At 39.8% G+C, this 23,520-nt stretch overlaps 2 protein-coding genes across 2 annotated transcripts; one reads left to right on the plus strand and one right to left on the minus strand.

Moving 5' to 3' along the window:
* Nucleotides 1–46: 46 nt before the first annotated feature.
* Nucleotides 47–3,639, minus strand: LOC143693987 (uncharacterized). Its single transcript, XM_077177701.1, has 2 exons — nucleotides 2,658–3,639; nucleotides 47–1,156 (listed from the first exon to the last, which is right to left on the minus strand). Exons 1-2 carry the CDS (start codon nucleotides 3,089–3,091, stop codon nucleotides 1,036–1,038), a joined length of 555 nt encoding a protein of 184 aa, XP_077033816.1. The 5' UTR covers nucleotides 3,092–3,639; the 3' UTR covers nucleotides 47–1,035.
* WDR1 (WD repeat domain 1) lies at nucleotides 3,517–23,009 on the plus strand. Its single transcript, XM_054633254.2, has 15 exons — nucleotides 3,517–3,826; nucleotides 4,106–4,227; nucleotides 8,079–8,169; nucleotides 10,983–11,130; nucleotides 12,539–12,719; nucleotides 14,537–14,614; nucleotides 15,295–15,375; nucleotides 15,494–15,727; nucleotides 16,542–16,629; nucleotides 17,499–17,655; nucleotides 18,238–18,325; nucleotides 19,314–19,424; nucleotides 19,917–20,090; nucleotides 21,188–21,332; nucleotides 21,623–23,009. The coding sequence occupies exons 1-15, from the start codon at nucleotides 3,811–3,813 to the stop codon at nucleotides 21,730–21,732; spliced, it is 1,824 nt and encodes a 607-aa protein (XP_054489229.2). The 5' UTR covers nucleotides 3,517–3,810; the 3' UTR covers nucleotides 21,733–23,009.
* The last annotated feature ends 511 nt before the right edge of the window (nucleotides 23,010–23,520 follow it).

Genomic DNA, 23,520 nt, shown 5'->3' on the forward strand with positions numbered 1-23,520 from the left:
CATCTGTGGATGTGTAAGATTAATTCTCATTTCAAACTCCTTGCACCATTTCTGTTTGACTATCTGGGGGCAGATTTCACCATTTAGACTTCAAAACAGGGAGAAATAAAAGCTGCAGCCTTGGAGAAAAAAAATCAAAAAACAACAAACCACAGCATAAAGACGTATTTTACCTAAATTCCTTTTAGAAAAGCTGACGGCTACTCAGCATCAGACAGAACTTGTATATAAATGCAATGCTCTGCTAAGTGATGTGGAAATTCCAAAAGACTGTGAAATACTTTCTAAGGAGCTGTTAACACGTGCCTCAGGCTATACTGCTGAGTTGCAAATTAAAGGGGCGTGTTTTCATCTGTATTCAAGTCACCTCTTAGTCAGCAAAGAATAAGGGTAAAAGCTAAAAAAAATATGAAAAGTTGCTAAGAATTTTAGAAATTCGACGTGCGGAGCAGTGCAACAGCATAAACTTTGGTTTTTCATCACTTTCTTAGCCACTGCTCTGAAATGCAGCTGTAAGTACACACACCTTCACAGAAATTTCCATTTTCTTCTGGCCCAGAGCCTTAGGAATAACATTAGTATTCAACTCTCAATATGTGAACACCTTTGATATCACTGCCTAATGGTCAATACCTACAGGCCTGGAGAAAGGAGCCTTCTTCGGAATAGAAATCAATCACTACATGTTTCACAAGCCATGCATGTATCTGCGAAATGGTATCCTCTGGGTAAAGTACAAGAAGTAAACAATAACATTTGAGCATTCTCTGAAGCAACCTCTGTATGATGTCCAGGACATCACTCTGTAATTACAGCTATGAAGATGAAGCACTCTTGAAAAAGATGCAGAGAAACCAGGTTTTCCAAATAACCGATAAATGCCTTCATTCATGCCCAGTGCCAGGCCAAGGATTGCAGAATTTTTTCATCTCCTCAGATACATCAATGCCAAGTGGCATAGCAGAGATATCCCAACTCAGTCACTCAAGAGAAGAGCTGTAGGACATCTGGGACCAGTAACTTCTTCAAGTATTATTAATAAATCTGCAGCCAAGTACGAGCTGGCTGTGGTTCCCCAGGAGGACGAGCACTTGCTACTTGAGCTTGCTGAAGATCTCTGTTCCAAAAAACCTCAAGACCTAAAGTACAAGGACAACTGTGGAAACAAGAAAAAACTACTAAGACTTGCTAAGAAAGTAATTAAAAACTAAATCAAATATTTACAAAGGGAAAAGTAACAATTCATTGATTCAATTCCCTTCTATAGTCTGAAGAATGGACACTTCAAGAGTACCACGTTTTATTGGGAAGATCCAGATTTGGGTTTCTCATCTCTTAAATACTTGAGGCACCTATAAAAAAGGGGAAAAAAAAAATCTTCTGAAACTGACTTAGGATTTTTTACAGGAGTTTCTACAGGCACACTTGCTACTTCCAAGCCACAGCCATTATTTGGCTATTTATGGGAACCTAGTGAGTATGATATTTATAATGCATCAGCTACATAATTTCAAGTAAATATCAAATCTATATTGAAAATCTTAAGATATGAGCAGAGGTCAGTGCTTTAAAAAACTACAAAGGCAACCCTTTCCCTCCTTACGAGGAGGGAAAGTATCTTCAATGAACTAATGTAGCTGCAAAAATGTAAACATGATTCTGGGCATGTAAGAAGATATAATACAGCTTTGGGGCACAAAAACCCCCAAATTTATGGGCAATGTAGACTGCTTTGTCTTTAGCATGAAATATTGACATAATAAATACATAAAGATTCATGTATTTCTAAAAAGATCCTAGGAGGTGAAGAAAAAAAACAAACCTGGTTTCATATGGATGACTTGATTTTTATTTGGCATATGGTAATTATTCAAGGAAAATACAGCTCTTTCAACACTGAATAAGGGAAAATCCAACTACATTTAGCACAGAAGTGAAAAATACAGAAATCTCTTGCAACAATCCCAGTGTAGTTAAGTGCAGACTTCACTGCCCCTTGAGCAGAACGACTGCATAAACCGACTCAGGACAGGCTCTTGAGAAATTTCAGCATCCTTTCACCCTGAAATGCTTACCCCTCTCTGCATGAAAGGCTTTACACCTCTGCACTGCAATATTGATTCTTCCTGCATTTGACAACCCAAAGCTTTTCCACCCCAACCTGTTCTCCCAGCCTACAAAGGAGAATCCCACAGGGCTCCCCCATGCCTGTTTTACAGGTCAGTGGGCCAAGAGCACAGCAAAAGCTTTGCTCTTTTTATATTCTGTATTCACATGCTGGGCAAGGCAGTCCTGTCATACCAGCTATCCTGATGCTTTTGCCCTGTCCTATAGGAGAAAACTCACTTCACAAATGAGCTGATTGTACACGTGATTAATATTAATAGATATATTTAGATTAATACTGGAGGGATAGAAGAATTCAATTTATCCAAAGTTATATAGGAAATATGAATGGCTGTACGTGGTTTAGCTTAATTTAAACAGTCATCCAACAGTCATCCAGTTGTTCCCTCAGGGGACAACTCAGGTGATAAATTAGCAGTTTGTGAAGCACCTCAGCAGCATCTGGAGTTGAATGGCATAAAACTACAGGATATTATAATCGTAAATATAAAAGTGATGAAGATAAGACTGATCTTAAAGGAAATACTGACTGTGGACAGGAATTGCCTTCCCAAGAGCTCTGTAAGAGGAACTCGGGGACCCACACAGCCTCTCCCGCAGGAGGTGACTTTGGCGAGTCAGTCCCTGCTGACAAGGACGATGGTTCCCCTCCAAAACCAAAGCTCTGCCGTCGGGGTAGCTCAAGGCACACTCCCGGTATCCCGACAGCGACAGCTGCGCCAGACCCGCATAGAGCCGCCCTAAGGGATGCCGCGGGAGCCAGCGGGGGCGGCCACGCTTCCCGGCGAAGAGCGGTGCCGGGAAAGGGCCGACAGCGGGCAGAGGGCTCGCCCCGGACTGCTCCTCCGCAGACCCGAGCCTGCCTCTGCCCGGCCCGTCCCGCCGGGCTCCACGCGGATGTGCCCCGTGCCCGCCGGTGGAGCCCGTGATCCCCACGGATGTCCCCCCCATGGCCGCTGGGCATTCCCGTGATCCCCGCGGATATCCATCCGTGCCCGCCGCTGATTTCCCTGATCCCCGCGGATGTTCCCCCGTGCCCGCCGGTGGTTCCCGTGATCCCTGCGGATGTCCCCCCTCTGCCCGCCGGTGGTTCCCGTGATCCCCGCGGATGTCCCCCCTCTGCCCGCCGGTGGTTTCCCTGATCCCCGCGGATGTCCCCCCGTGCCCGCCGGGCGTTCCCGGGACAGGGCGGTACCGGCGCGCGCAGCCCCGCCCTCAGCGGCCCCGCCGCCGCGCACGCGCACGCACCGCCCGGGAGCGCCGTGGCGGGGAGCGGCCCCCGCGCACGCGCGGCGCCGCCGAGGCCGGTCAGAGCCACCGAGTGGCGCCCGCCCGGCCCCGGCCTCGGCCCGGCCCGGCCCGGCCCGCCCTGCGCGCAGCTCCCCGCGGGGCGGGGCCGCCTCCGAAGCCGCCCCAGCGCGGCCCCGCCGGGCCCGGCCGAGCCCACGGCATTTCCGGGGGCGGGCGCGCGGCGCGGGCTGGCGGGGAGCGGCGCGGCGCGAGCAGAGTTGACTATATATGGTCAAAGGCAGCGGAGAGCGGCGCGCGGCGCGGGCGCTTCCTGGTTCGCGCCGCGGGGCCGAGCGGGGCTGAGCGGCGGCAGCGGAGCCTCAGAGCCCGGCCCGGCCGCGCCCGCCGCCCTTCCCTGCCCGAGCCTGCCGCCGCCGCCACCAGTGGGCGAAGATGCCGTACGAGATCAGTAAGCTGGCGGGGGCGCCGAGGCGCCGGGTGGGCACGGGGACGGGCAGGGGCACGGGGATCCCCGCGGGCTGCGGAGCCTGGTGCAGCCCCGCGGGATGGCGCGGAGCCGGCGGTGCCTCGCTGCCCGCTGACAGCAACAAGTGACGGCGGCTGCCGGCACGGCAGGGCGTGTGCCGGTGGCGGGGAGGCATTAAGCGCCTTCCTTTTATTTTGATATTTTAGAAATTTATTTTTATTATTATTTTTTTATCTCCTTTTTCCATTTATTTTTCCGTAGAAAAAGTGTTCGCCAGCCTTCCACAGGTTGAACGAGGCGTTTCCAAAATTATTGGAGGTGATCCTAAGGGCAACAATTTTCTTTATACCAATGGAAAATGTGTCGTCATCAGGAACATTGATGTAATGTATCTTGATTTATTTTGTTTTCTAGTGTGAAGCTTTCTCTAAGTTTCATTTTGTCTCCCTGCCCCTCCTTTAACAGCCTCTGCTTCATTCAGTCTTGGCGATTTCAATCGAGGTCACAGATCCGTGATCAGCAGCGGGGGAATAAGTGGAGTGCATGACTCAGGCATAAAACCACAGGCAGCGAATGTAAAAACATGTAGAAAATCTCGGCAAAATGTGCAGTTCTTTCCCCCTTCGCATAGGACTTAAGAGATGAGGGACTGGTATATTCTGGTTGGCCCTGTTTATCTTCTTAGGTATCATTATTATGAAGTTGAGTGTTGTGTTTGCCTAATAAATGAACTCTTCCCTCTTTGCTGTTTGGGGCCCTTATCCTGTCAGAGAAGCGTGTAAATACTTGCAAACCTGTATCTTCAAACGTGTTATTCTTCAGTTTCTTCCCCCCCCACCCAGCCCCAACTCCAGAAATCAAAACAGTTATGAGTTGCTGGACTCCATGACAAGCTGGGTGCAAGTTCTCAGCACTGCTCACAGGGAATTTTGCTCATCGATTATATGTTAGAATGCCCCAGTTAATGTTTTCAGTAGTGTGGAGGTTTGGGTTTGGGTTTTTTTTCTGTGATGCTAACTAGAGAAATGTTAAGAGAGTTATTGGAATGATTTCTTTTCAAAGATGGCATCCCTTTGAAAAGCATGGAGGAATTGTTGCATGTTTAGGCCACTGTCTTTTTTTTTCAGAGCGATTGCTTGTTCTTTGGAAATCAAATTCCCTCCTAGATTTACTTTCCTATTGCAGATTTGGCCTGCAGCAGGAAGGGCTGCAGGGGGAGGGGCAGGACATACCTCTGGAATTTCTAGGTCTCCACAACAATAGATTTGTTTATGGCTGCTCCTGTAAATCACCTATGTAAACTGAGCTGTTTCCCTGTTTTATCTCATCATCCCCACTAAATTCAGACATTTCTTTATTGTCATGCCATAATAGATAAGTTCTACTAATAACTTAATTCCTTACAGATTTCTTGATTGCTATCAGTTTTAAATTCATCCACTTAAAACCAACAGTAAGCTTGCAGTCTGGTTTCAGTGTGTCGCTGTAATGTCTTTGTAATCGTGTTTTGCTCTCGGTATCAAGAAAAGTTCGAGTTTCTGAAACCAGAAGCCCCAGTTAAACCCTGTAATGGCACACAGTGTGATGAGAGAAGAGGGAAGAGCCACTCTGCTTACATTACAGTTTCTGACCAAGTCGTGAATGCTGACCTTCTCCCTTGTACTGTTATTAATGCTCTCCTGACCCTGTTTTGGAGGTTAAATCGGAAGAAAGCAATTTGCTTTACCTGAATCAGCTCACTGAGGATTAGCCCAGTCCAAATGTGAGCCCCAGCGTGAGCTGGGGGGTGTAGGGGACACGGTGACCTGAGAACAGGCAAGGTGGGATTGTGGGAATTCAAATTCAAGCTGTTTAAACTCTCAAGGGAAGGTGAGAATGGAAGTCACGAATCCTTGGTTTTATGGTGCAGTTCATGCTCACAGGCAGATTTACCCAACTGACAAGGGGAGTTTGCTACTGTTAATAATTGACAGGTGACTACAGAATATATTGTAGCAATAACACAAAAACTGACCAAGCCCTGTTATATGGCTTTTATGCTGGGGAATGTTGCAGTTTGTAGCCTGACTTGCAAGTGTGTCCACTCTTAGTTAAGAGCTGTTCCTTCTTTGCACCTTATAGAAGCCTCTCTTAATAGTTTGCAGCATCAAAATGAAATGCTCGGGGAAGTCTGTGTGTAGTCCCTCCATGAGCAGTTCTCCAATGGAATGGTTGTGCTCTAACTAAAAAAAAAAAAATAGGTCATCAAAATGCAGTGATCACCTTTCTCCTTAAGTCTAAAGCTATCTAGCATTAGCTAATCAGATGAACATAGCATTCAGGGTTAATGCTTGATCTCTGAGCATGATCTAGAGACTTCCTTTAACAAGAAGTAGTTCTGGAGCAGTGCTGGAAAAGCTCTGTGAGAAAGAGTAGTGATATTTTTTTAAGGTTTCATACTTCATTAATATTTTATCTTCATGAGTCTAACACTACTTTGAAGCTTGGAACTGAAACTGCTCACTTTCATATGTGGCTCTGGTTTCAGTGTTTGACATAAGCCACATAAGCTTGCTGCTGGTTTAATCTATGTACCACATTTGTCTCAGCTCACACTATAATTTTCTCCTTAAATATCTTTTTAGAAGGTTTTTTTTTTAGGGTTGGGCCCAATACAAAAAACATGCAAGTTAGAAAACTGACTTTAAAAGCAGAAATATTACTACTGAATAAATAATGAACAATTTGACAGCCCTAACTTACTGCCTGGTTTTTGGAATCTGTTTACCATATCTTAAATTTCGGTCTTTATCTTTCATGTAACCCTTTAAGTTAGTCTCTCAGCTTAGTTTCCTGGGCTCTTGGAGATTCTTGCTGTAAAATAGCACCTACCATGCCATTAATAACAACATGCAGTGGGATTTGAGCTCCCTGACCATGTAGGTGATGCAGATATAGAATAGGGAAAACTTTATCTTGTCTTGCTCAGATGAAATCCAGTTGGACACAAAATGAAGAGGGATGTGCATGCTGTAAGTGCAGATGGTTGTGACTTAAGTAGAGCTATAATGCACTCAAGCAATGCATAAAAGCAGGAATGGAAAAGAGTTCCTTTTTGCATGAGCAAGCTGAATTCTGTCTCCTGAGATGTAACAGTACTGCAGCAGCAAGAACTCCTGTGAGCAGGAGGCTGCTTTCTAACACAGAGCGGGTGTTTTAGTTTTTCCTGATTGGATGGCTGAGTCATACCATAACATCAGGTGGTTTTCTGGTTCAGTTGAATAAATCTGTATTAATTATAGCAGTTAAAGTAGAATTTTGTTTTGATTATATGAGTCAAGTTTCTGGAGCTGGAGCAAGCCTGTTAAATGGTAGAAAATATTTCTAAAGAGTAGTGTATTACTATTGTAGCATATATACACTGTAATTGAGAGGGGTGCAGAATGACTTTTTTATACAACTAATATGAAAGCAGTTTTTTGCCTTGATGTCATTCTTTTTTTGGTTTGTGTGGTGCCTCTATTGTATAACATTACTGATTTGCTGAGACACAGAGTTTATTTTGTTGTCCATCCTGAAATATTATGTCTGAAAACGTAATTTAGACTGAAGAGATAAAATTATGATGGAGTGGCAGTGATTTTCCTTCAGGATTCCTGTACAACTCTTGATACCAGGTCTTCTGGCTTTTAAGCAGATTGTAGTTATCAAGAAGGAGCAAGCCTAGCACATCTCATTGGTTATTGAGTGATTTTGGGTACATGGTGATGATTAACAGCCATGTGTTGTGGTTGACTGCAGGCTTAAGTTTCATGCTTGACTACAGTAGAATTTTAGATGTGCATTGGAAAGCGCAGCTCGTATTTAGCATCCTACTTGAGTAAATGCTTTATCCCTGGGCTACCTCTAAAAAAGAGAGCCTGATACTTGGCCTGTTATTTTGGAGAGTGTTTTTCTACTGTTGAGCAGGTATTGGAGAAGAAAGGGTCCCAGCACTTCAGACTTCCTTAAGAGGAAATCCTTTTTCGTGTCAGTTGTTAAAAAGTAGTGTGTTGCTTCAGTGGTACCAGCAGTGTTCTGCAATGTGTACTGCACTTCTCACTTTTAGACAGTTGCTCAATTTAAGCTGGAAGGCAGGGTGCAGAGAAAAGAGTGCAGGGAGAAATGATGAATTTTATTGTTGAATTTCTGATTTTATTCCTTTGAAAATGAGGAAGTACAACTTTGTAACTTTTTTTTTCCCCCTTTTAAATAGAATCCTGCAATTGCTGACATCTACACTGAGCATGCCCACCAGGTTGTAGTTGCCAAGTATGCTCCTAGTGGATTCTACATAGCATCTGGAGGTAAAGTATCCATGTGCATGAGATGTGTGTGGACAGAGCTGTTAAAGTTACTGGCAAAACCACGGTAGCACTTTGTGCGTGTGTGTGGAATATGCAGTCAAGGGGATGTGCTTCAGTGGACTTAGGTGCACTGTCTTTGGAGGAGGAATGATTTCTGTCCTTGTTCCTCTAACCTCTTTCAGACAGTGAGCTTAGTGACATTCTTTTTAAAATGTAGTATTTCAATAAAGAACCTGGAAATGAACCCGAAAATACTTACTGTGATGAAGACTTGGGTAAATGCAACAGAGTGAAAAGTTATTTCTGAAATACAGGATTATTGTTTGTGATGTTAATAAACTTTGATACTTTCTAGGCAGGAGAGGGATTCTAAAACAGTGTGTACTCATTTTTTTCCCCTTCTTCCTGACCAAAATTGGCAACATTTATGACTTTTACTTTTTAGCATGAACTAAAAAAGCTTTCCTTGGCAAGTTAGCAGGGAAAGAGTAGTCTCAGTTTTTGTGTAATGCATATGAATCAATAGTCTGAAGATGTGTAATGTGAATTTTTACAGTGTGAATTTCCTGTATTATAGGAGATTTTGACTACCAAAGAACTAAACAAACCTTTTTTAATAGAAGCTTGCATCAAATAATTGATATTTTTTTTCAGGTGGAGTGGTATACAGTGAAGAATATTGATAAATACAATACTGTAACTTGTATTTCTTTCAAAGACTTGCAGCTAAAATATAGATTTTTTTTTTAAATGCTTGCCATAGTCAATTAGAAGTGCTTCAGAAGCAAGTAATGTGGCCAAATAGATATATTTTTAAAGTAATATATCTGAAAATAAAACATTCAGAATATGAGCCCCTTAGAAACCTGCAAAGCTCTTAGAATGGGAGTTTCACTTTCAGCAATTTGAAGGGAACTGTATTTTTTTTAAGTGTAAAATGTCCTCTCCTTCTTGGTTTCAGAAAATATCAGAAAGCTATATTAGAATCAGTATTTTTGGCGTTCTTAAAGGTTCCCCAGAACTCTGATAGCAGAGCCTTTTTTTTTTTTTTTTTTTTTTTTTTTCCTTTTTCTCATATTCTTGTCTGAAAGGGAGCACAGCCAGGATTTTCTTGGCTCAGTCTTGTGTGTGGACCATGTGTCAAATTGAATACCCTCTGAAAATCCAGTTTGCATTCTGTATTCTACAAACTCGGTGCTCTAGGTTTGTGCAGCACTTAATACTCAGAATAACTATTTTATTTTTTTCTTGTAGTCTTTTAGATTTCCAGTCCTTTGTAAAAGAACAGTAATAGATACTGTGCTGGGGAAGTATTTGGTTAATTTTTGTCCTACCCAAGTGAAAGAATTTAGGTTGCAGTATTTCCCTTAAAAAGCATCTTCTGTGTGTCATTTATAAATAGTTTTGTGATACTGCTGAGCATGGGGTCTGAAGATAGATGACCAAGCTGTTTAAGCTGTTTCTAAGTATAACATGTAAGATTCATTTCTCTGTCTATAAATCTGCATTAGCCATGCAGCCTGCATTAATGCTTGATGAGACAGACCTTTGGCATTATGCTTTTGGCTTTTATGGTAATTTCTCTTATTACAGTCATAGCAGATGTAGTAATGGGAGATACTGCAAAGTTAAAGCTCTGTGTCTTATCTGTTAATAGTCGGAGAAAACAATTAGATTGTAAAGTCCATATTAAAATTCTGCTTCAATAACAAATTCTCTCTATAAAGTTCTGAATCCATCCTTTTAGCAGAAGTGACAAAGATCAGTCTATGACCAGGTCCGAAAGATGCAGGGTGGTTGTGTGTTTAAATTGAATTGTAAAGATGCACCACAAATGGTGAACAGAATTTAAGCATTCTGCTGAGGTGAAAGATGCATATTTTAGCACGTGGTTTATTCTAAAACAGTGGCTTTTTTGAAGGGTACAATACACACAGACTTTGCTGTGTGGGTTTCATTAGAGATGTGTAAATTTGTCTGTGTATAGAACAATTCCTCCGGTTACAATCCTGACAATCCTGCACCACAGTAATTGTTCTGAATAGCTCTTGGGTTTTACAATACTCAGTGGAAACAGTGACCCAGGGAGCTTTCATTATCTCAAGTCTTAAATTGTTAACTGCTTGTGCCATGTCTGCTGCTTTTGACATTACTGTTCCTGAATATTCTGTTGCATTCCTATCTAGTATTTCAGATAGTGCAGGCATCCACACCATTAAGTGTGTGTATGCTTCTGTATACAAAAAGCATGCTGATGTGCATGAATTGAGTTCTGTGGGCAGAAATCTCTTTGTACATCACATATGCCTGGTATTTGTATGCAAAACAGGTCTCCTTTGAAGGTACAAATTGTAGTGCATCAGCCACTATCCACTGTACTCCTCCCTTGTAGGTGTAGGGTGGCTTACTTCCCAGTGAAGGTTCACTAAGATGTCTTGTAGCTGCTGGGCAAGGGGGCTGGACTGGCTTCTTCTTTGTGTAACAGATACTTATCACATACCAGCTGATAACATTAAAGTTCCTGCTCTCTTACTGTGCAGTTTTTTCATGTGTCTGCAAATGCTTTCTCAGTCTGTTGTATTTGGTGCTGCATGTCTTGAATCGTAATATCTGGTTAAAAACCTAATTTATTGAAATGGATATAGTCTTCAGCATTCCTAAACAAAGAGATTTGTAGTAGTTGTAATAGAGTAATGTAGTAGGTCCCTAGTACAAGTCTTCAGTGTAGCTGAAAATCTCTACTGTGGCAGATTGATGAGTCATGTGACTGAGTCATGCTGGAACAATAGTTATATTCTGTTTTATTATGGCAGATGTCTCTGGAAAGCTGAGAATCTGGGATACTACACAGAAGGAACACCTACTGAAGTATGAGTATCAGCCATTTGCAGGAAAAATCAAGGACCTTGCATGGACTGAAGACAGCAAGAGAATCGCTGTGGTTGGAGAAGGAAGGGAAAAGTGAGTAATTATTTTGTGTTTGTGTGGTTTTATACATACATACATGAATTTACTGTAAACCTCTGCATCCTAACATCCTTACAGAGAACTTTTAATTCTTCAATAGAATGAAGTGCTTTTTCCCTGTCTTGATATCAAGTTGTGCTGTTTTGCAGTGATATTTTCTTTCTCTAGTGTTTGACAGCTTTAAATTAGTTGAAAAATACAGTTCTGTTACAATTGATTAGTTTAAAAATTGTATGGGACTTGTTTCTTAGAGGTAGGTGGGTGTTACTTTCAAGGATAGCTGTTTGGTAGATTTTTTTTTTTTAATCAAATTCTGATAGGGTAGGAATGGGAAAACAAGATTTTTTCCCTCTTCCTTCACTTACTGGACTCATGGTCTTATTCAATTGATTGAATAAGAGTTAAAAAAAAAGTGTATCTGAATTTTCTCCTTTGGTAACATGTCTATATTTTTAGGCCTTATTATGGTAATTTAATGAAAGGACAACAAGCAGTCATCTTTTACCTGACTATATGAGATGCCGATTTAGGTTTGTGTCCTCCATTTAATGTTCAAAGACTGTCAGAACTCTTAAAGCAGAATCCAAACCAGGTAGTCTTATGCCTAAAGGGCTGAAAAATATCATGTGGTGCTGTTCCCTAGTCCCCTGCACCATTCTTTAATCCCTGTCATGTACTGTGTCCTTGAAAGGGACTCTTTGTCCTCCATTGCTCCCTCTGCCTCATCTCCCCCTGGGTAGATAGAATGTGAGTTTGCTCTCCTTCTTCAAAAACATGGCCAGCTTCCTATTAGGTGAATGGACTTTCAGTCTAGAATATTGTTGAAGGGATTCTAAAGAAAGCCTTTCAAATAGCAATGCTCTGGCACTTTAGTGCCTCTGCATTGATTATACTGTTTTGGTTTTTTTTTTAAGTGATTTAGAGCAAGAACTGTCAAAAAAAGCTTTTACAAATATTATTATTTAAAGATTTAAGGAAGAAGAGTTTTAAAAGTGATGGTACTCAATCTAGGCTAAATAGTCAGATAACTGTGATCCAATGTCATTGTTACCCCAGCTTTCTGCAGTCTGTGTTGTGGCTAGGTAGATGGAATAATTTACTGCTTTCTTTTATAAACTAACAGTCTTAGTGAGGAATATATATTGGATCTCTGAATTTTAGAAGCTTTATATGCAAAACCTGATTGTCCCCTTCAGCAAATGTCTCCTATTGAAGATTAGAAACTCTCACCAGCAAGATCTCAAATAGCCTTCAGGGAACTATGATGCGCTTGCATGAGATTAATGAGATGACCTAATTTCTTTTCTTTGAGTGCACTCAAATCTGCCGTTTGCAGATGTTCAAGGAGTTAATCTACGTGTAACTTTTATGAATTGTATTTATTGTGTGCTTTTCTCACTAGGTTTGGAGCAGTGTTCCTGTGGGATAGTGGCTCTTCTGTTGGTGAGATTACTGGGCACAATAAAGTGATCAACAGCGTGGACATGAAACAAACGAGACCATATCGGCTGGCAACCGGCAGTGATGACAACTGCGCTGCCTTCTTTGAGGGACCGCCTTTCAAGTTCAAGTTTACACTGAGCGTGAGTTGAAGTTTAGATGTGGCTCTCTTAAACTGTGCAGTTTCCACCAAGTTTGCAGTTCTTATCACAGCTAGCAGTTATAACAGAAGTTCTCAGTTCCCCACTTTGAAGCATAGCTGATGTCAAGTGGCTTTCTTAAAACCATGTATCACTAAATATTACATGGTTCATAAAATAGTTCGTCTCAGGCCAAGAAAACCAAAATAAATGGTTGGTTAAAAAGAGAACCTGAAACAGTTTTTCCAATATTATTTTTTCATTGTCACTAAGCTACGGAAGGGATGAAGTAGGCTGTTTTGTTGGCTCTATTGATTTTTTTCAGAGTTCTGTTTCCCAGGGCAGATGTGTGTAGAATTTCTTGAAGCTTTCCAAGGTGCATGATTCAAGAAATGTGGTGATTTTTCATGTAACTTTCCAGTCTGATAGAGTGCTCAAATCTGAAATCCCAGGGCCACTTAGGGTGAATGTAGATGTTTGAAAGCACAACTTAATTTCTACTTCATGGAATGGGTATGTAACTTGTGTGGTTGGTTTTCTGTTTCCATGTTCCTTTAAACTTTGTTTCTTATTCTATTTGTTACAATCTCTTACATGAAACCGCAGTGAAGGTATTCATTGTTGCTTAAGGCCAAAGAAAATAAAAAGCCACGAAGCTGCAGAGCTTTGAAGGCAGGAGACCTCTTGCCTCAAAAAAACTATTGTAAAGATGTTGGATGTTATTGCAGTAGTCGATTGAAAGTGTTTAGTTTGTATTTTAGTTTTAAAAACACTGTAGTAGGCCTTTTATTTTCTTACACATTAGCCTTGAGTAGTTTTCATATGCTGACTTTAGTAAGGATTCCATTCCAGTTCTAGAAAAGGAATTGTTTTGAGCTCTACAATCCAATGAAATGATGTAGTTGCCTAATATATTTCTGAACTTAAGCTGATACTTGCATTTTGCTAAGCTGGTTCTTTTAGAACTCTGAAGTCCAAATTGCTTACCAGTGCTGCTTAGACTGATATGTGAGGCAGTCTTCCTTTTAAAGTGATATTTGGGTTGATATATGGGATTCTGGTATGGGCTGTTATATGGTTTAAATTAGCCTGCAGTATCATCGGGGGAAAAAAGGTATAGTTGGTGAAAGTAGGTTAGAACCTGCCTTCCATATTACTAAAAATAGTCTCCCAAATCTCTCTGCATGGGAGCTTTGGCCTCATTGTGGTGCTTCCCTATTTAACATGTGTTTTTTAGTTTGCGTGGTTTGAATAGTCTCCTACTTGTAAATAGTCTATTTGGGGAGCATACATCAGTCTTGCCTTATTACTTCACAGAACTACCACTAATGCAGTCTCCCAGGAATGGAATTTTAGTAAAATAGTAACTTATTCCTCATGCCTGTGCTTTTTTTTTCTTTTGCAATAAGAAGGATATAATACTCTTGTGTTTATAAAATCACTGTGCAATGGAGCGAGAGTTGAAATCTGAGGAATGTTGCAGAAGAAGTCAGTCACCACTGGGGAAGAAGTTCATGTTTGTAGGCTGACTTTTTTTACTGCTTATCCCTGAAACTGGGTAATCATTCTTCTGGTATGCACTGAGTTGTGTTAACTACATCAGTAATGATGTCACAGTGTCTTCCCTGGACTGTTCTTGGCCCCATGGTTCTCTTCAGATAGAGCCTAAGCTTGCCTCATAGCAATTCTCTACAGCAAACATTTCCTACACAGCTAATTTATGGTTCACATGTAAGAGAACTTCATTGTTAGTAGATTGTCTTCTATTTAAAAATGGTCTCTTCTTTTTTTGTTTGCTGATTCTTACTTTTTTTCTACAGGACCATACACGGTTTGTGAACTGTGTGAGATTTTCTCCTGATGGGAACAGATTTGCTACAGCTAGTGCAGATGGGCAGGTAAAACACAAGGAACTCTATTAAAACTGATTTTAGCATGAGAAGATTTTCTTGTGCATTTTGGGAATAGGATTAGTATTGTAAAACCCATATTGCTTCTTTTTTATGCCACAAGTTGAAACTTTCAGCTATCCTCCTGTAAATCTGTAATAACTGATAAGTGATAATAACCAGACTATTCTTACTTGGGTTTTTTCCCCAATCCATCTCCCTAGCATCCTCTTACAAGTTATTTTGGCAGGAATATGTTGGACTTTTGGAATATGTATGTTATGATCCTGAGAGGTCTAGCTGAAATGGTGAATTCATAGATGGCAACCCAGCTCCATGTGTACTCCCTACTGATAAGGGCAGGTTGACAATGACTCTTTTACCATAGGTAGCTTGTCCTTCTCAAAGGGTAGACTCCCATGGCAGAAGTGCTAAACAGCTGTCATCACAGTAGGAGTCAAAACTGTAACATTTTCCAGAATTTCAAATGTCTGGATCCAAAGTACAGAGGACTTGCTGTGATTATTTACAATTTTCATCTCAATTATTTAGTCTTAATTATTCAGTGCAGCATAGCTTTTGTCTCTCCTTAAGAAGGACTCTAGCGTATCAAAATATCAGATACTGTCTTGGGGTTTTTCCTATTACTGCTTTTCCCTTTAAATTGTATGTCTCTGTGCTCTTTTAAGATTTTTGTCTATGATGGGAAGACTGGAGAGAAAGTGTGTGCTCTTGGTGGAGGCAAAGCACATGATGGAGGTATTTATGCTGTAAGTATCACTTCATTTGTGCAGATGATCCATAGTGTTTCATTACCCAGTTAATGAACTGCAAAGTCTTGGATTAATAAATGCATTTACTGTCTTATGGTGACATTTGTTTTTACAGATTAGTTGGAGCCCTGACAGTAGTCAGTTGCTTTCTGCTTCTGGAGATAAAACTGCTAAAATCTGGGATGTTGGTGCTAATTCTATTGTAAATACTTTTAACATGGGATCAAACGTGTTGGATCAGCAGCTGGGTTGCTTGTGGCAGAAAGACCATTTACTGACTATCTCCCTGTCTGGCTATATCAATTATTTGGACAAGAACAATCCAAATAAGCCTTTACGTGTCATAAAGGTAGGTTAAAGTTCTCTTACTGCATGACTTTCACCAATAAATGACTCAGTGACTGAAGCTGTAAAGATGGAATTGTTATCTATTATAAAGTAGCTATTGAAAAATAGCTTTGTTTAATTAGCATTGCCAAATGAGCTGTATGTGACTGTTTCTTGAATCAAGAAGTTACTCTTTAGATGGGTGACACTGTGCTTTGTGCAAATACCCAGACTGATTATTTCATTTTAATTAATGTTATCGACTTACCTTTTGTGGCAGCTTTTAAGCATTCTTGAGATGAGAAAAGAAATACAGCATAGTTAGAAAACTACCAGAGATGTCTCATTCTCCCAGAACTAGTGTATTGTGGACAAGGTGATTAGGGTTACCATGCAATTGAACTTTAATTTTAGGATTTAAAAAGTTCACTGACACTAGACTCTCTCTCATGGGAACTTACATTTTTACATGAACTAGAAACAATGTCCCAGATTTTTGCCATCACTGCTGTAATTCTGGAAGTTGGTATGGGTACATGACCATATTTAGTCCTCTTCCCTGAATCATAAAGTGCCTGAAAAGCAGTGATGAAAAGGCTACAAAAGTATTTTGGCTCATCAGGCTAATAAGGACATCCATGTTCCTTATTGTTTCTCATCAAGGACATAGCAATAGTAGTGCTATAACAGACTGTAAAATAGTGGTTTTTATACTGGGTGACTTTTTATGCTTGTGAATAGCATGTTATTTTCTGAATAACCTATCATTCTTCTCAAATAAGTGTATGTATGTGTTAAAAATTGCTCATCAGTAATTATTTATGTTCCATTCACAGGGTCATAGTAAGTCAATTCAGTGTCTTACAGTGCACAAAAATGGTGGAAAGTCCTATATTTACTCTGGAAGTAATGATGGTCATATTAATATCCTTTGAATGATAGTGGTGCTTGTTCTAGTCTTATAGTCTGATATGAGAGCTCATTAGGAGAGGTGAAAAAAAAAAGCTTTGCCAAAGACAGTTTATTGGACACAAGTGGATACTTTGTCTAAAGTTTATTTTGTTTTCCCCTAATACCCGTTTTAATACCTGCCTTCACATTTTCCTACTAAATGTAAGCCAGCTCTTAATTTTCAGTTGTTGTGTCTTCATGATGGGTAGCTTGATAGTATGGAGAAGCAAGTAAATATATAAATTAGCCTCTTGTAACATCAAGAAACAGCAATACATATTTTCCACTTATGGCAAAATATGCAGAAAGTTATATTTCCAACATTCTGAAGCTTATAGTTAAAGCTGCAGTCCTTTTTCCTGCCTTTAAAATGGTGTCATGTTGGGATAAGCTCCTATAAATATAGGTCCTGTTTCTTTTCAGACCTGTAATACAGTGTGACTAGTTCACATGTTACCATATATCATGAGGGAAAGCCAGTTTTACAAGGGCTTCTATTTAAAATTCTTTAAAAAGTGTTTTCTAGTCTCTGACCGAGTGCTACTTACTCCAGTATTTGCTGCCATCTGTGGTAGGTCATTTAGCTCACTATAGAACATCAGAGTTTCACTTAATAAATGTTATAAGGTTGCCCATGGAGCTTATAGAGTCTCCATTAGAGGTACTCAAAACCTTACAGAGCCCTGCAGCCTGTTGTAGCTGACACCAATTGGAGCAGCAGGCTGGACTAAATCTCAAAAGCTCCCTTCTAACCTTAGCTGTTCTCTCAATTATGTAACTTTTTATGGGGTGGAATCTGACTGCACCAGTATCTTTAAATGTTCCTTAATTCCATTATGCACATTATTGGGATTCTGAAACTGGAGAGAATGATGGCTTTTCTGGGAAAGGTCACACAAACCAGGTTTCTAGAATGGCAGTGGATGAAATGGACCAGCTGGTCACCTGCAGCATGGATGACACTGTGCGCTACACCAACCTTAGCAAGAGAGATTACAGGTTAGTTAAAATGTGGCCTGTTATTGCACTATAATTGTTTTACAGCAAGAGTGCTGTTGATTTGATATGGTAAATAGAAATGCTGGGGTTTATTTAGGTCTTATGTTACCATGGAAACTTGTAGAAATGATTACTGTATCAGCCTTGTGCTTTTTTCTGACAATGAGAAATGCATCCCAGGATTTTCAATTTGTTTTATCCCTTCCATAGGTAAAATGGAGACTGTCTTGTATTGGGTGACTTAGTTAGGGGCTTTGGAAGGGTATTTGCTTTGTCATTCATAAACACTCAGGGGTAATGGAGATAAATGTGTTTAGGAGGAGTGGGACACTCTTTCTTCATGGAACCAGAATTTAAAGAATCCTGTTAAGATAATCTAGTTTAAAAATTAAACTATAGTATAGTAACATTGACTTTCATTTCAAACTTTGCTGATTAGTAGATAAGAAAATTAAGTTATGCATGTTCTTGAGGATTAGTGGGTGATTATTTGAATGGGCAATTTAAAATAATGGTAAACATGGAATAATTTCTTCCTGCTTTGTCCTTCTTGCTTCTTCACCTTGGCACATCCTCGTCCAGTGGCCAGGATGCTGTGAAAATGGATGTTCAGCCAAAATGTTTAGCTGTGGGTCCTGGTGGTTATACTGTAGTTTTATGCATTGGACAAGTAAGTAATAACATGTGGATTATCAACTATTGCTGTGTTAATAATGCCATGTGTGATAACACTTAACTATTTCGTGTGAGATTACCTTGCATATCTGCAGAATTTCCTAATAAGACCTATAGGGAACATAATTCAGCAGGATACTTGATAACCCTTGTCTCTTTGCATCCTGTACCAATTTCACATTTAAATTTCAGAAAGTCCCTTGTGTGGATGCATCTGTATTTGTTATCAATACAGCTTTGTGCTGGAAGGTAAAACCTCAGAATCACATTCATGCCAGATCTGTTCAGTGACACAGTTTTGGCAAAAGGATGTTTTTATCCTGCATTTTATTTTTTTACAATTAATCCAATTAACTAGTGTTGTTTTACAGCATAAGCAGCTTTAGCTCACGTGCCACTAGTATGCAGATCACAGAAAACTGAGACATTGCACTGAAGCTCTCTTGTATCAAAACATTATTAACTTCTAATAATTTATGCTTTCTGCATGGGTGCTGGTTTTGTGTTTGGGACATTTGATAGTGTTATCCAAACCTGTTTTCATGTGAGTTATAACCATAGCATAAAACTGGATAGGAAATAGCCTTTAAGGTTTAAGACTGCAGCATTAACTTGCTACTAATTTGGTCCTGCCTCCCTCCCTTTAACAATGAACAAAGAAGGGAGTAAACATTGCTAAAAATACTGGTTTTGTCCATGTTTATTTCATGTTCAAACCAAGTGAAGCAAAATTGAAGGCAATGGAGAATGCCCTGGACTATGTATAGTTTAGAACATGAGTACTGCAGTACAGCAGATTAGTTAGTCACTACATGTAGGCATTTCTTCAGTGTTTTTTTTTCCTAAGAATGAAACTGTTCCCTTAAGATGAGTCTACAATAAACATCTGAGTAACTAGAGGGAATTTGTGGTTTTTACTAAAGTAATAGTTTTATATTAGGTACTTTGAAGAGGGGTCTTAGTTTCTGGTTTTCTACTTACAGATTGTCTTGATGAAAGATAAGAAAAAATGTTTTGCAATTGATGACCTTGGCTATGAGCCAGAAGCTGTAGCCATTCACCCCACAGGAAGTACAGCAGCAGTGGGAGGAGCGGTAAGGTTGCACTTCCTAAATCTGTACTACTTTGAACACTGGAGCAAGTAACAGAAGTATTAAATAATAGTAGATGTGTTGTGTTGAGAAATGGTAGGTGACAATTTGTAACAACATCAGGATTGTTTAAGTGTGTGTATTTGGTGTTCCTGGGCTTTCATTCCCTAGGTTCTGCCACAATTGTGACCTAATCTGCCTAATTGTGACCTAAAGTCTATTTCACTTCTTGAATTAAGTCTTCTTTCCTTTATTTGCTGTTTTGAAATTGCCAAATTGTTTTTATCCAGTGTGTTCTTGAAGCTGGCAAATTATAGAAAATGGGTTAATTTCCACACTTTGGTGGATTGTAACCAGCATAAATGACAGGTTATCTAAACCTTTTCTTAACATAAGCATTACCAGACAGAATTAATGCAAAAAGTTTCAGGAACTCCTCTTTCTATTGTAAAATGATTCTTCTACCTTTTCTCCTCCTTTGCTATTAATTTGCAGGATGGGAATGTCCATTTGTATTCAATCCAAGGAACCTCTTTGAAAAGCGATGATAAGACTTTGGAAGCTAAAGGTCCTGTTACTGACCTGGCATATTCTCACGATGGTGCCTTTCTTGCAGTCTGTGATGCAAACAAAGTAGTCACTGTCTTTAGTGTTGCTGATGGCTATGCGGTAAGAACTGTTGTAATGAGAGTTGTCTTTGTTTAAAAACAAATAGACTGACAGCCCATGTCTAAATCTGCTGTAGTGAAGGACTTTGTTGCTGCTGAGGCTTAATTGTAAATCATTGATGTAAATTTTGATGTTTCTGTGACTGTTTACCTGCTATTTTGGGCTAGTACTGGTATTTACAGCAGCCTATGTGAACCCTCCAGACAGTAAGAATAGTTGAGGAAATGTGCAGCATGGGTTGGCTGCTGGGAAAGCACTGAAACCCATCTAAAAACAAATGCATAGTTAAGATAGGGAAGGAGCTGGATTTCCACAGGCTAGCCATAGTTAAATACAAAAAGTTCCTTTGGATCTGCTAGACTGCTGGTTGGTTAGTTTGGGATTTTTAAAGGATGTAACAAAATACATGCCATGTCTGTTAGAGAACTTGTGTGCATTTTTGTAAAATGGACAAGAATGTAGGCTCAGTTTGATAAGAATCGTACAATACAATAAAATTCAATTACATAAATAAAGCAGACTTGGCAATGGAATTCTGCTGGCTCAGGCACACAGTTCCACGGTAAGGACTAAGCTATGAAAGGGACATGCTAGGACAGGGAATCTTGCTTTATCTGCCAATCTACTGTCTTTTAACTAAAAACCAAAAAATGGGCTATTTCCACTTTTCAGCTCAAACAGTCAATGTGTATCAGCCTGTAAACTGAAGTAAAAACACAGGATGACATTCCACAAAAAATATTTCATTTTCCAAGTAAAAATTGAAATAATTTTGTCTTGTGAAACATCTGTGGGATAATTTTAGAAGCCTCTAAATTGCATATGCCCTTAACATATCATGCTTTCATAGAAAAATGTCTTGATGTTTTGTTTTTTTACAAAGGGGGTTGGTATTTTATTGGCCTACTATGTATTTAAATAAATCACATAAAATGAAGCCACCACTTGGTTTGCTTAATGCATCCATCTGCATCTGAGATGTACATTGTCTGGAGTCTTGCAGTAGCTCATTCTGATGCTGCACATTGAAAGCCTAGTGATTTCCTGAAGCAGCTTTAACTATTGGAATAACCCTTGTCTCTCTCATTTTCAAATAGGAGCATAACGTCTTTTACGGACACCATGCAAAAGTTGTTTGCATTGCATGGTCACCAGACAATGAACACTTTGCTTCTGGAGGCATGGACATGATGGTGTATGTTTGGACTGTGAGTGATCCAGAGACCAGAGTCAAGATACCAGGTATATTTTCTTCAACATACTACTTTTTAGAATTGTTAGTAGTTCTTGAGATCCAACACTATTTTGTAGAGTAATGGTAAGCAGGCTTTGAGTATTCCCAATGTAATTTAGCCTTTGTTAATCTCTCTCTCTAGCCACACTAGCTGGAATTCTTCTGTTAGTTTTGTAGTTACTTTTAAAATCCAGCACTAGTATTTAATCCAGCTAAAAATCATATTTGGAATGTGCTGAAGTTACCTTGTCAACCCAGCCTTCCTAACTCTTTTCTGTTACTTTGCACTGTGATACAGATGCTCACAGACTACATCATGTCAGCGGCTTGGCGTGGCTGGACGAACATACTCTGGTAACAACATCCCACGATGCTTCTGTTAAAGAGTGGTCTATCTCCTACAATTGAAATAAGCCCCCTCTTTGGAAGGACCTAATCAGGGACTAGAACTACTGCAGTGGAACATAGCATTTCTTTTAAAAAATCTGTATTGGCCTCTGGGTCTGCTGTCATATCCTCATATCTTTACAGGGTGTTCATATCTGTAATTAAATGTACTTTGAAAGCTTTAGCGAATAACAGTTTGCACATGAAAAGCACTTAAATTATGTCTGGAGCTTAACCTTTGTGCTGAACATTCCAGAGGCAACAGCCAAACAAGTTGGTGTGCAAGGTTCAGGCGCGAAAGATTCAAACTCAATCAGTTGTTCTTTTCTAACCAAGAAATGTAAGACTGTACAGCATGAGAGTAATACTTCTCATTTTTTCTAATTACAGAACATTTCTGTACTAACATTCATAGTAAGAGTATTTAGTTGTGGTCTGAAACCAATCAAGCTCTGTGCAGCTACTGTATATTGCTTTGCTTCTCTATACTGCACCAAACTGTTGCCTCAGATTTTCTCCTCCAGATAAGAAGATGGGGTACATACATAATAAACTTTTTATGTATTTCATGTCAAATCTTTGTGGTTTATTTTAAGGTGGAAGTGTGGGATTTTAATGTACTTACTGTTGTGGGTATAATGTTTACAAATAATCATTGTGGCAACTTGTTGCTTCAGAAACACAATTGTTACTTCCATGAATTAAGACTGTCGTCATTTCAGTGTCAGAAAAGAAATCATTCTGTTTTAAAGATTAAAGATATTTTCTGTTTGAAGGAGAAGCATGTTATTGTTTAAAAAATGCAGTACTTCTACCACCTTTTGGAAAATACAGGAATTAAACAAAGTGAAGTGTTGTTATGACTTAAAGTGATTTTTGAGAAGATGGTGTTTGCTCAGTGAGTTTTATGCCTTTGCATGTGCAGAACAGTTGCATGAAAGCATTACCTCATGCGAAGAGATCCTGATGTTGTGTTTAGTTCCCTTCTCACACTCCACAATAGGTTTAAGTGATTTGAAGCTAGCAGTCCAACAAGGGTGGAGGAGGACACTCTGATGCAAAGTAATAGGAAGATTTGTTACCATCTCTGATGGCCAAAAAGAGTTGTTGCTGTCTAGAACCTTGGAAGACTTAAAAAATTTTCTCTGCTAAGTCTCTACCACCACCACCACCACCTTTCCAGTTGTCTTTGGATTTTATTAAGCTTTCCTTTCTGTGTGGACTCATGTGTTTTTTTACCAATCATATTTCTAATGACACTAATTATACAGCAAATAAAATGCTTTTGCTGCTTCTCATACTGTGGCCTATTGCTCAATTGCTGAAAAAAAATTGCCTTACAAAAAGGAGATGTTGGTGAAATGTCTTCTGAAAAGGAAAAAAAATGTTGATTTCTTTTTAGGAGTGGTGATCAGAATGTCTCCTAGCCTGCAAACCAGCATCTACAGTGGAACAGTTGACATAGATTTTTTTTTTTTTTTCTTCTAAGTGGGATATTTTGCACCATAGTTTCTTTGTTCTTAATTACTCTGTCCATTAGGAGTTTTGCACGTTATTCTTACTAACAATGCAAGGACAAGAGAAGTTTTGGAAAAGGATGTGTTTGATATTTGGTTTAAGATCCAAATGAGCAAGGTTTTCTCAGTGTTTAGCCCCTAAAACTTGTTCTGCTGTTGCATAGGGACTGGCACAGCAGGCAATTCCTCCATTGTTCCTGAGTCTGATCTGGAAGAGTTGCTATTGAACTGCTCAGTGGGTTCCTGTGTAGTTGAATCCCTGTCATTTAAGTAATTATAAGGGGGAAAGGAG

The sequence above is a fragment of the Agelaius phoeniceus genome, chromosome 4, assembly GCF_051311805.1.
Source record: "Agelaius phoeniceus isolate bAgePho1 chromosome 4, bAgePho1.hap1, whole genome shotgun sequence".
In the NCBI taxonomy this organism is placed as follows: domain Eukaryota; kingdom Metazoa; phylum Chordata; class Aves; order Passeriformes; family Icteridae; genus Agelaius; species Agelaius phoeniceus.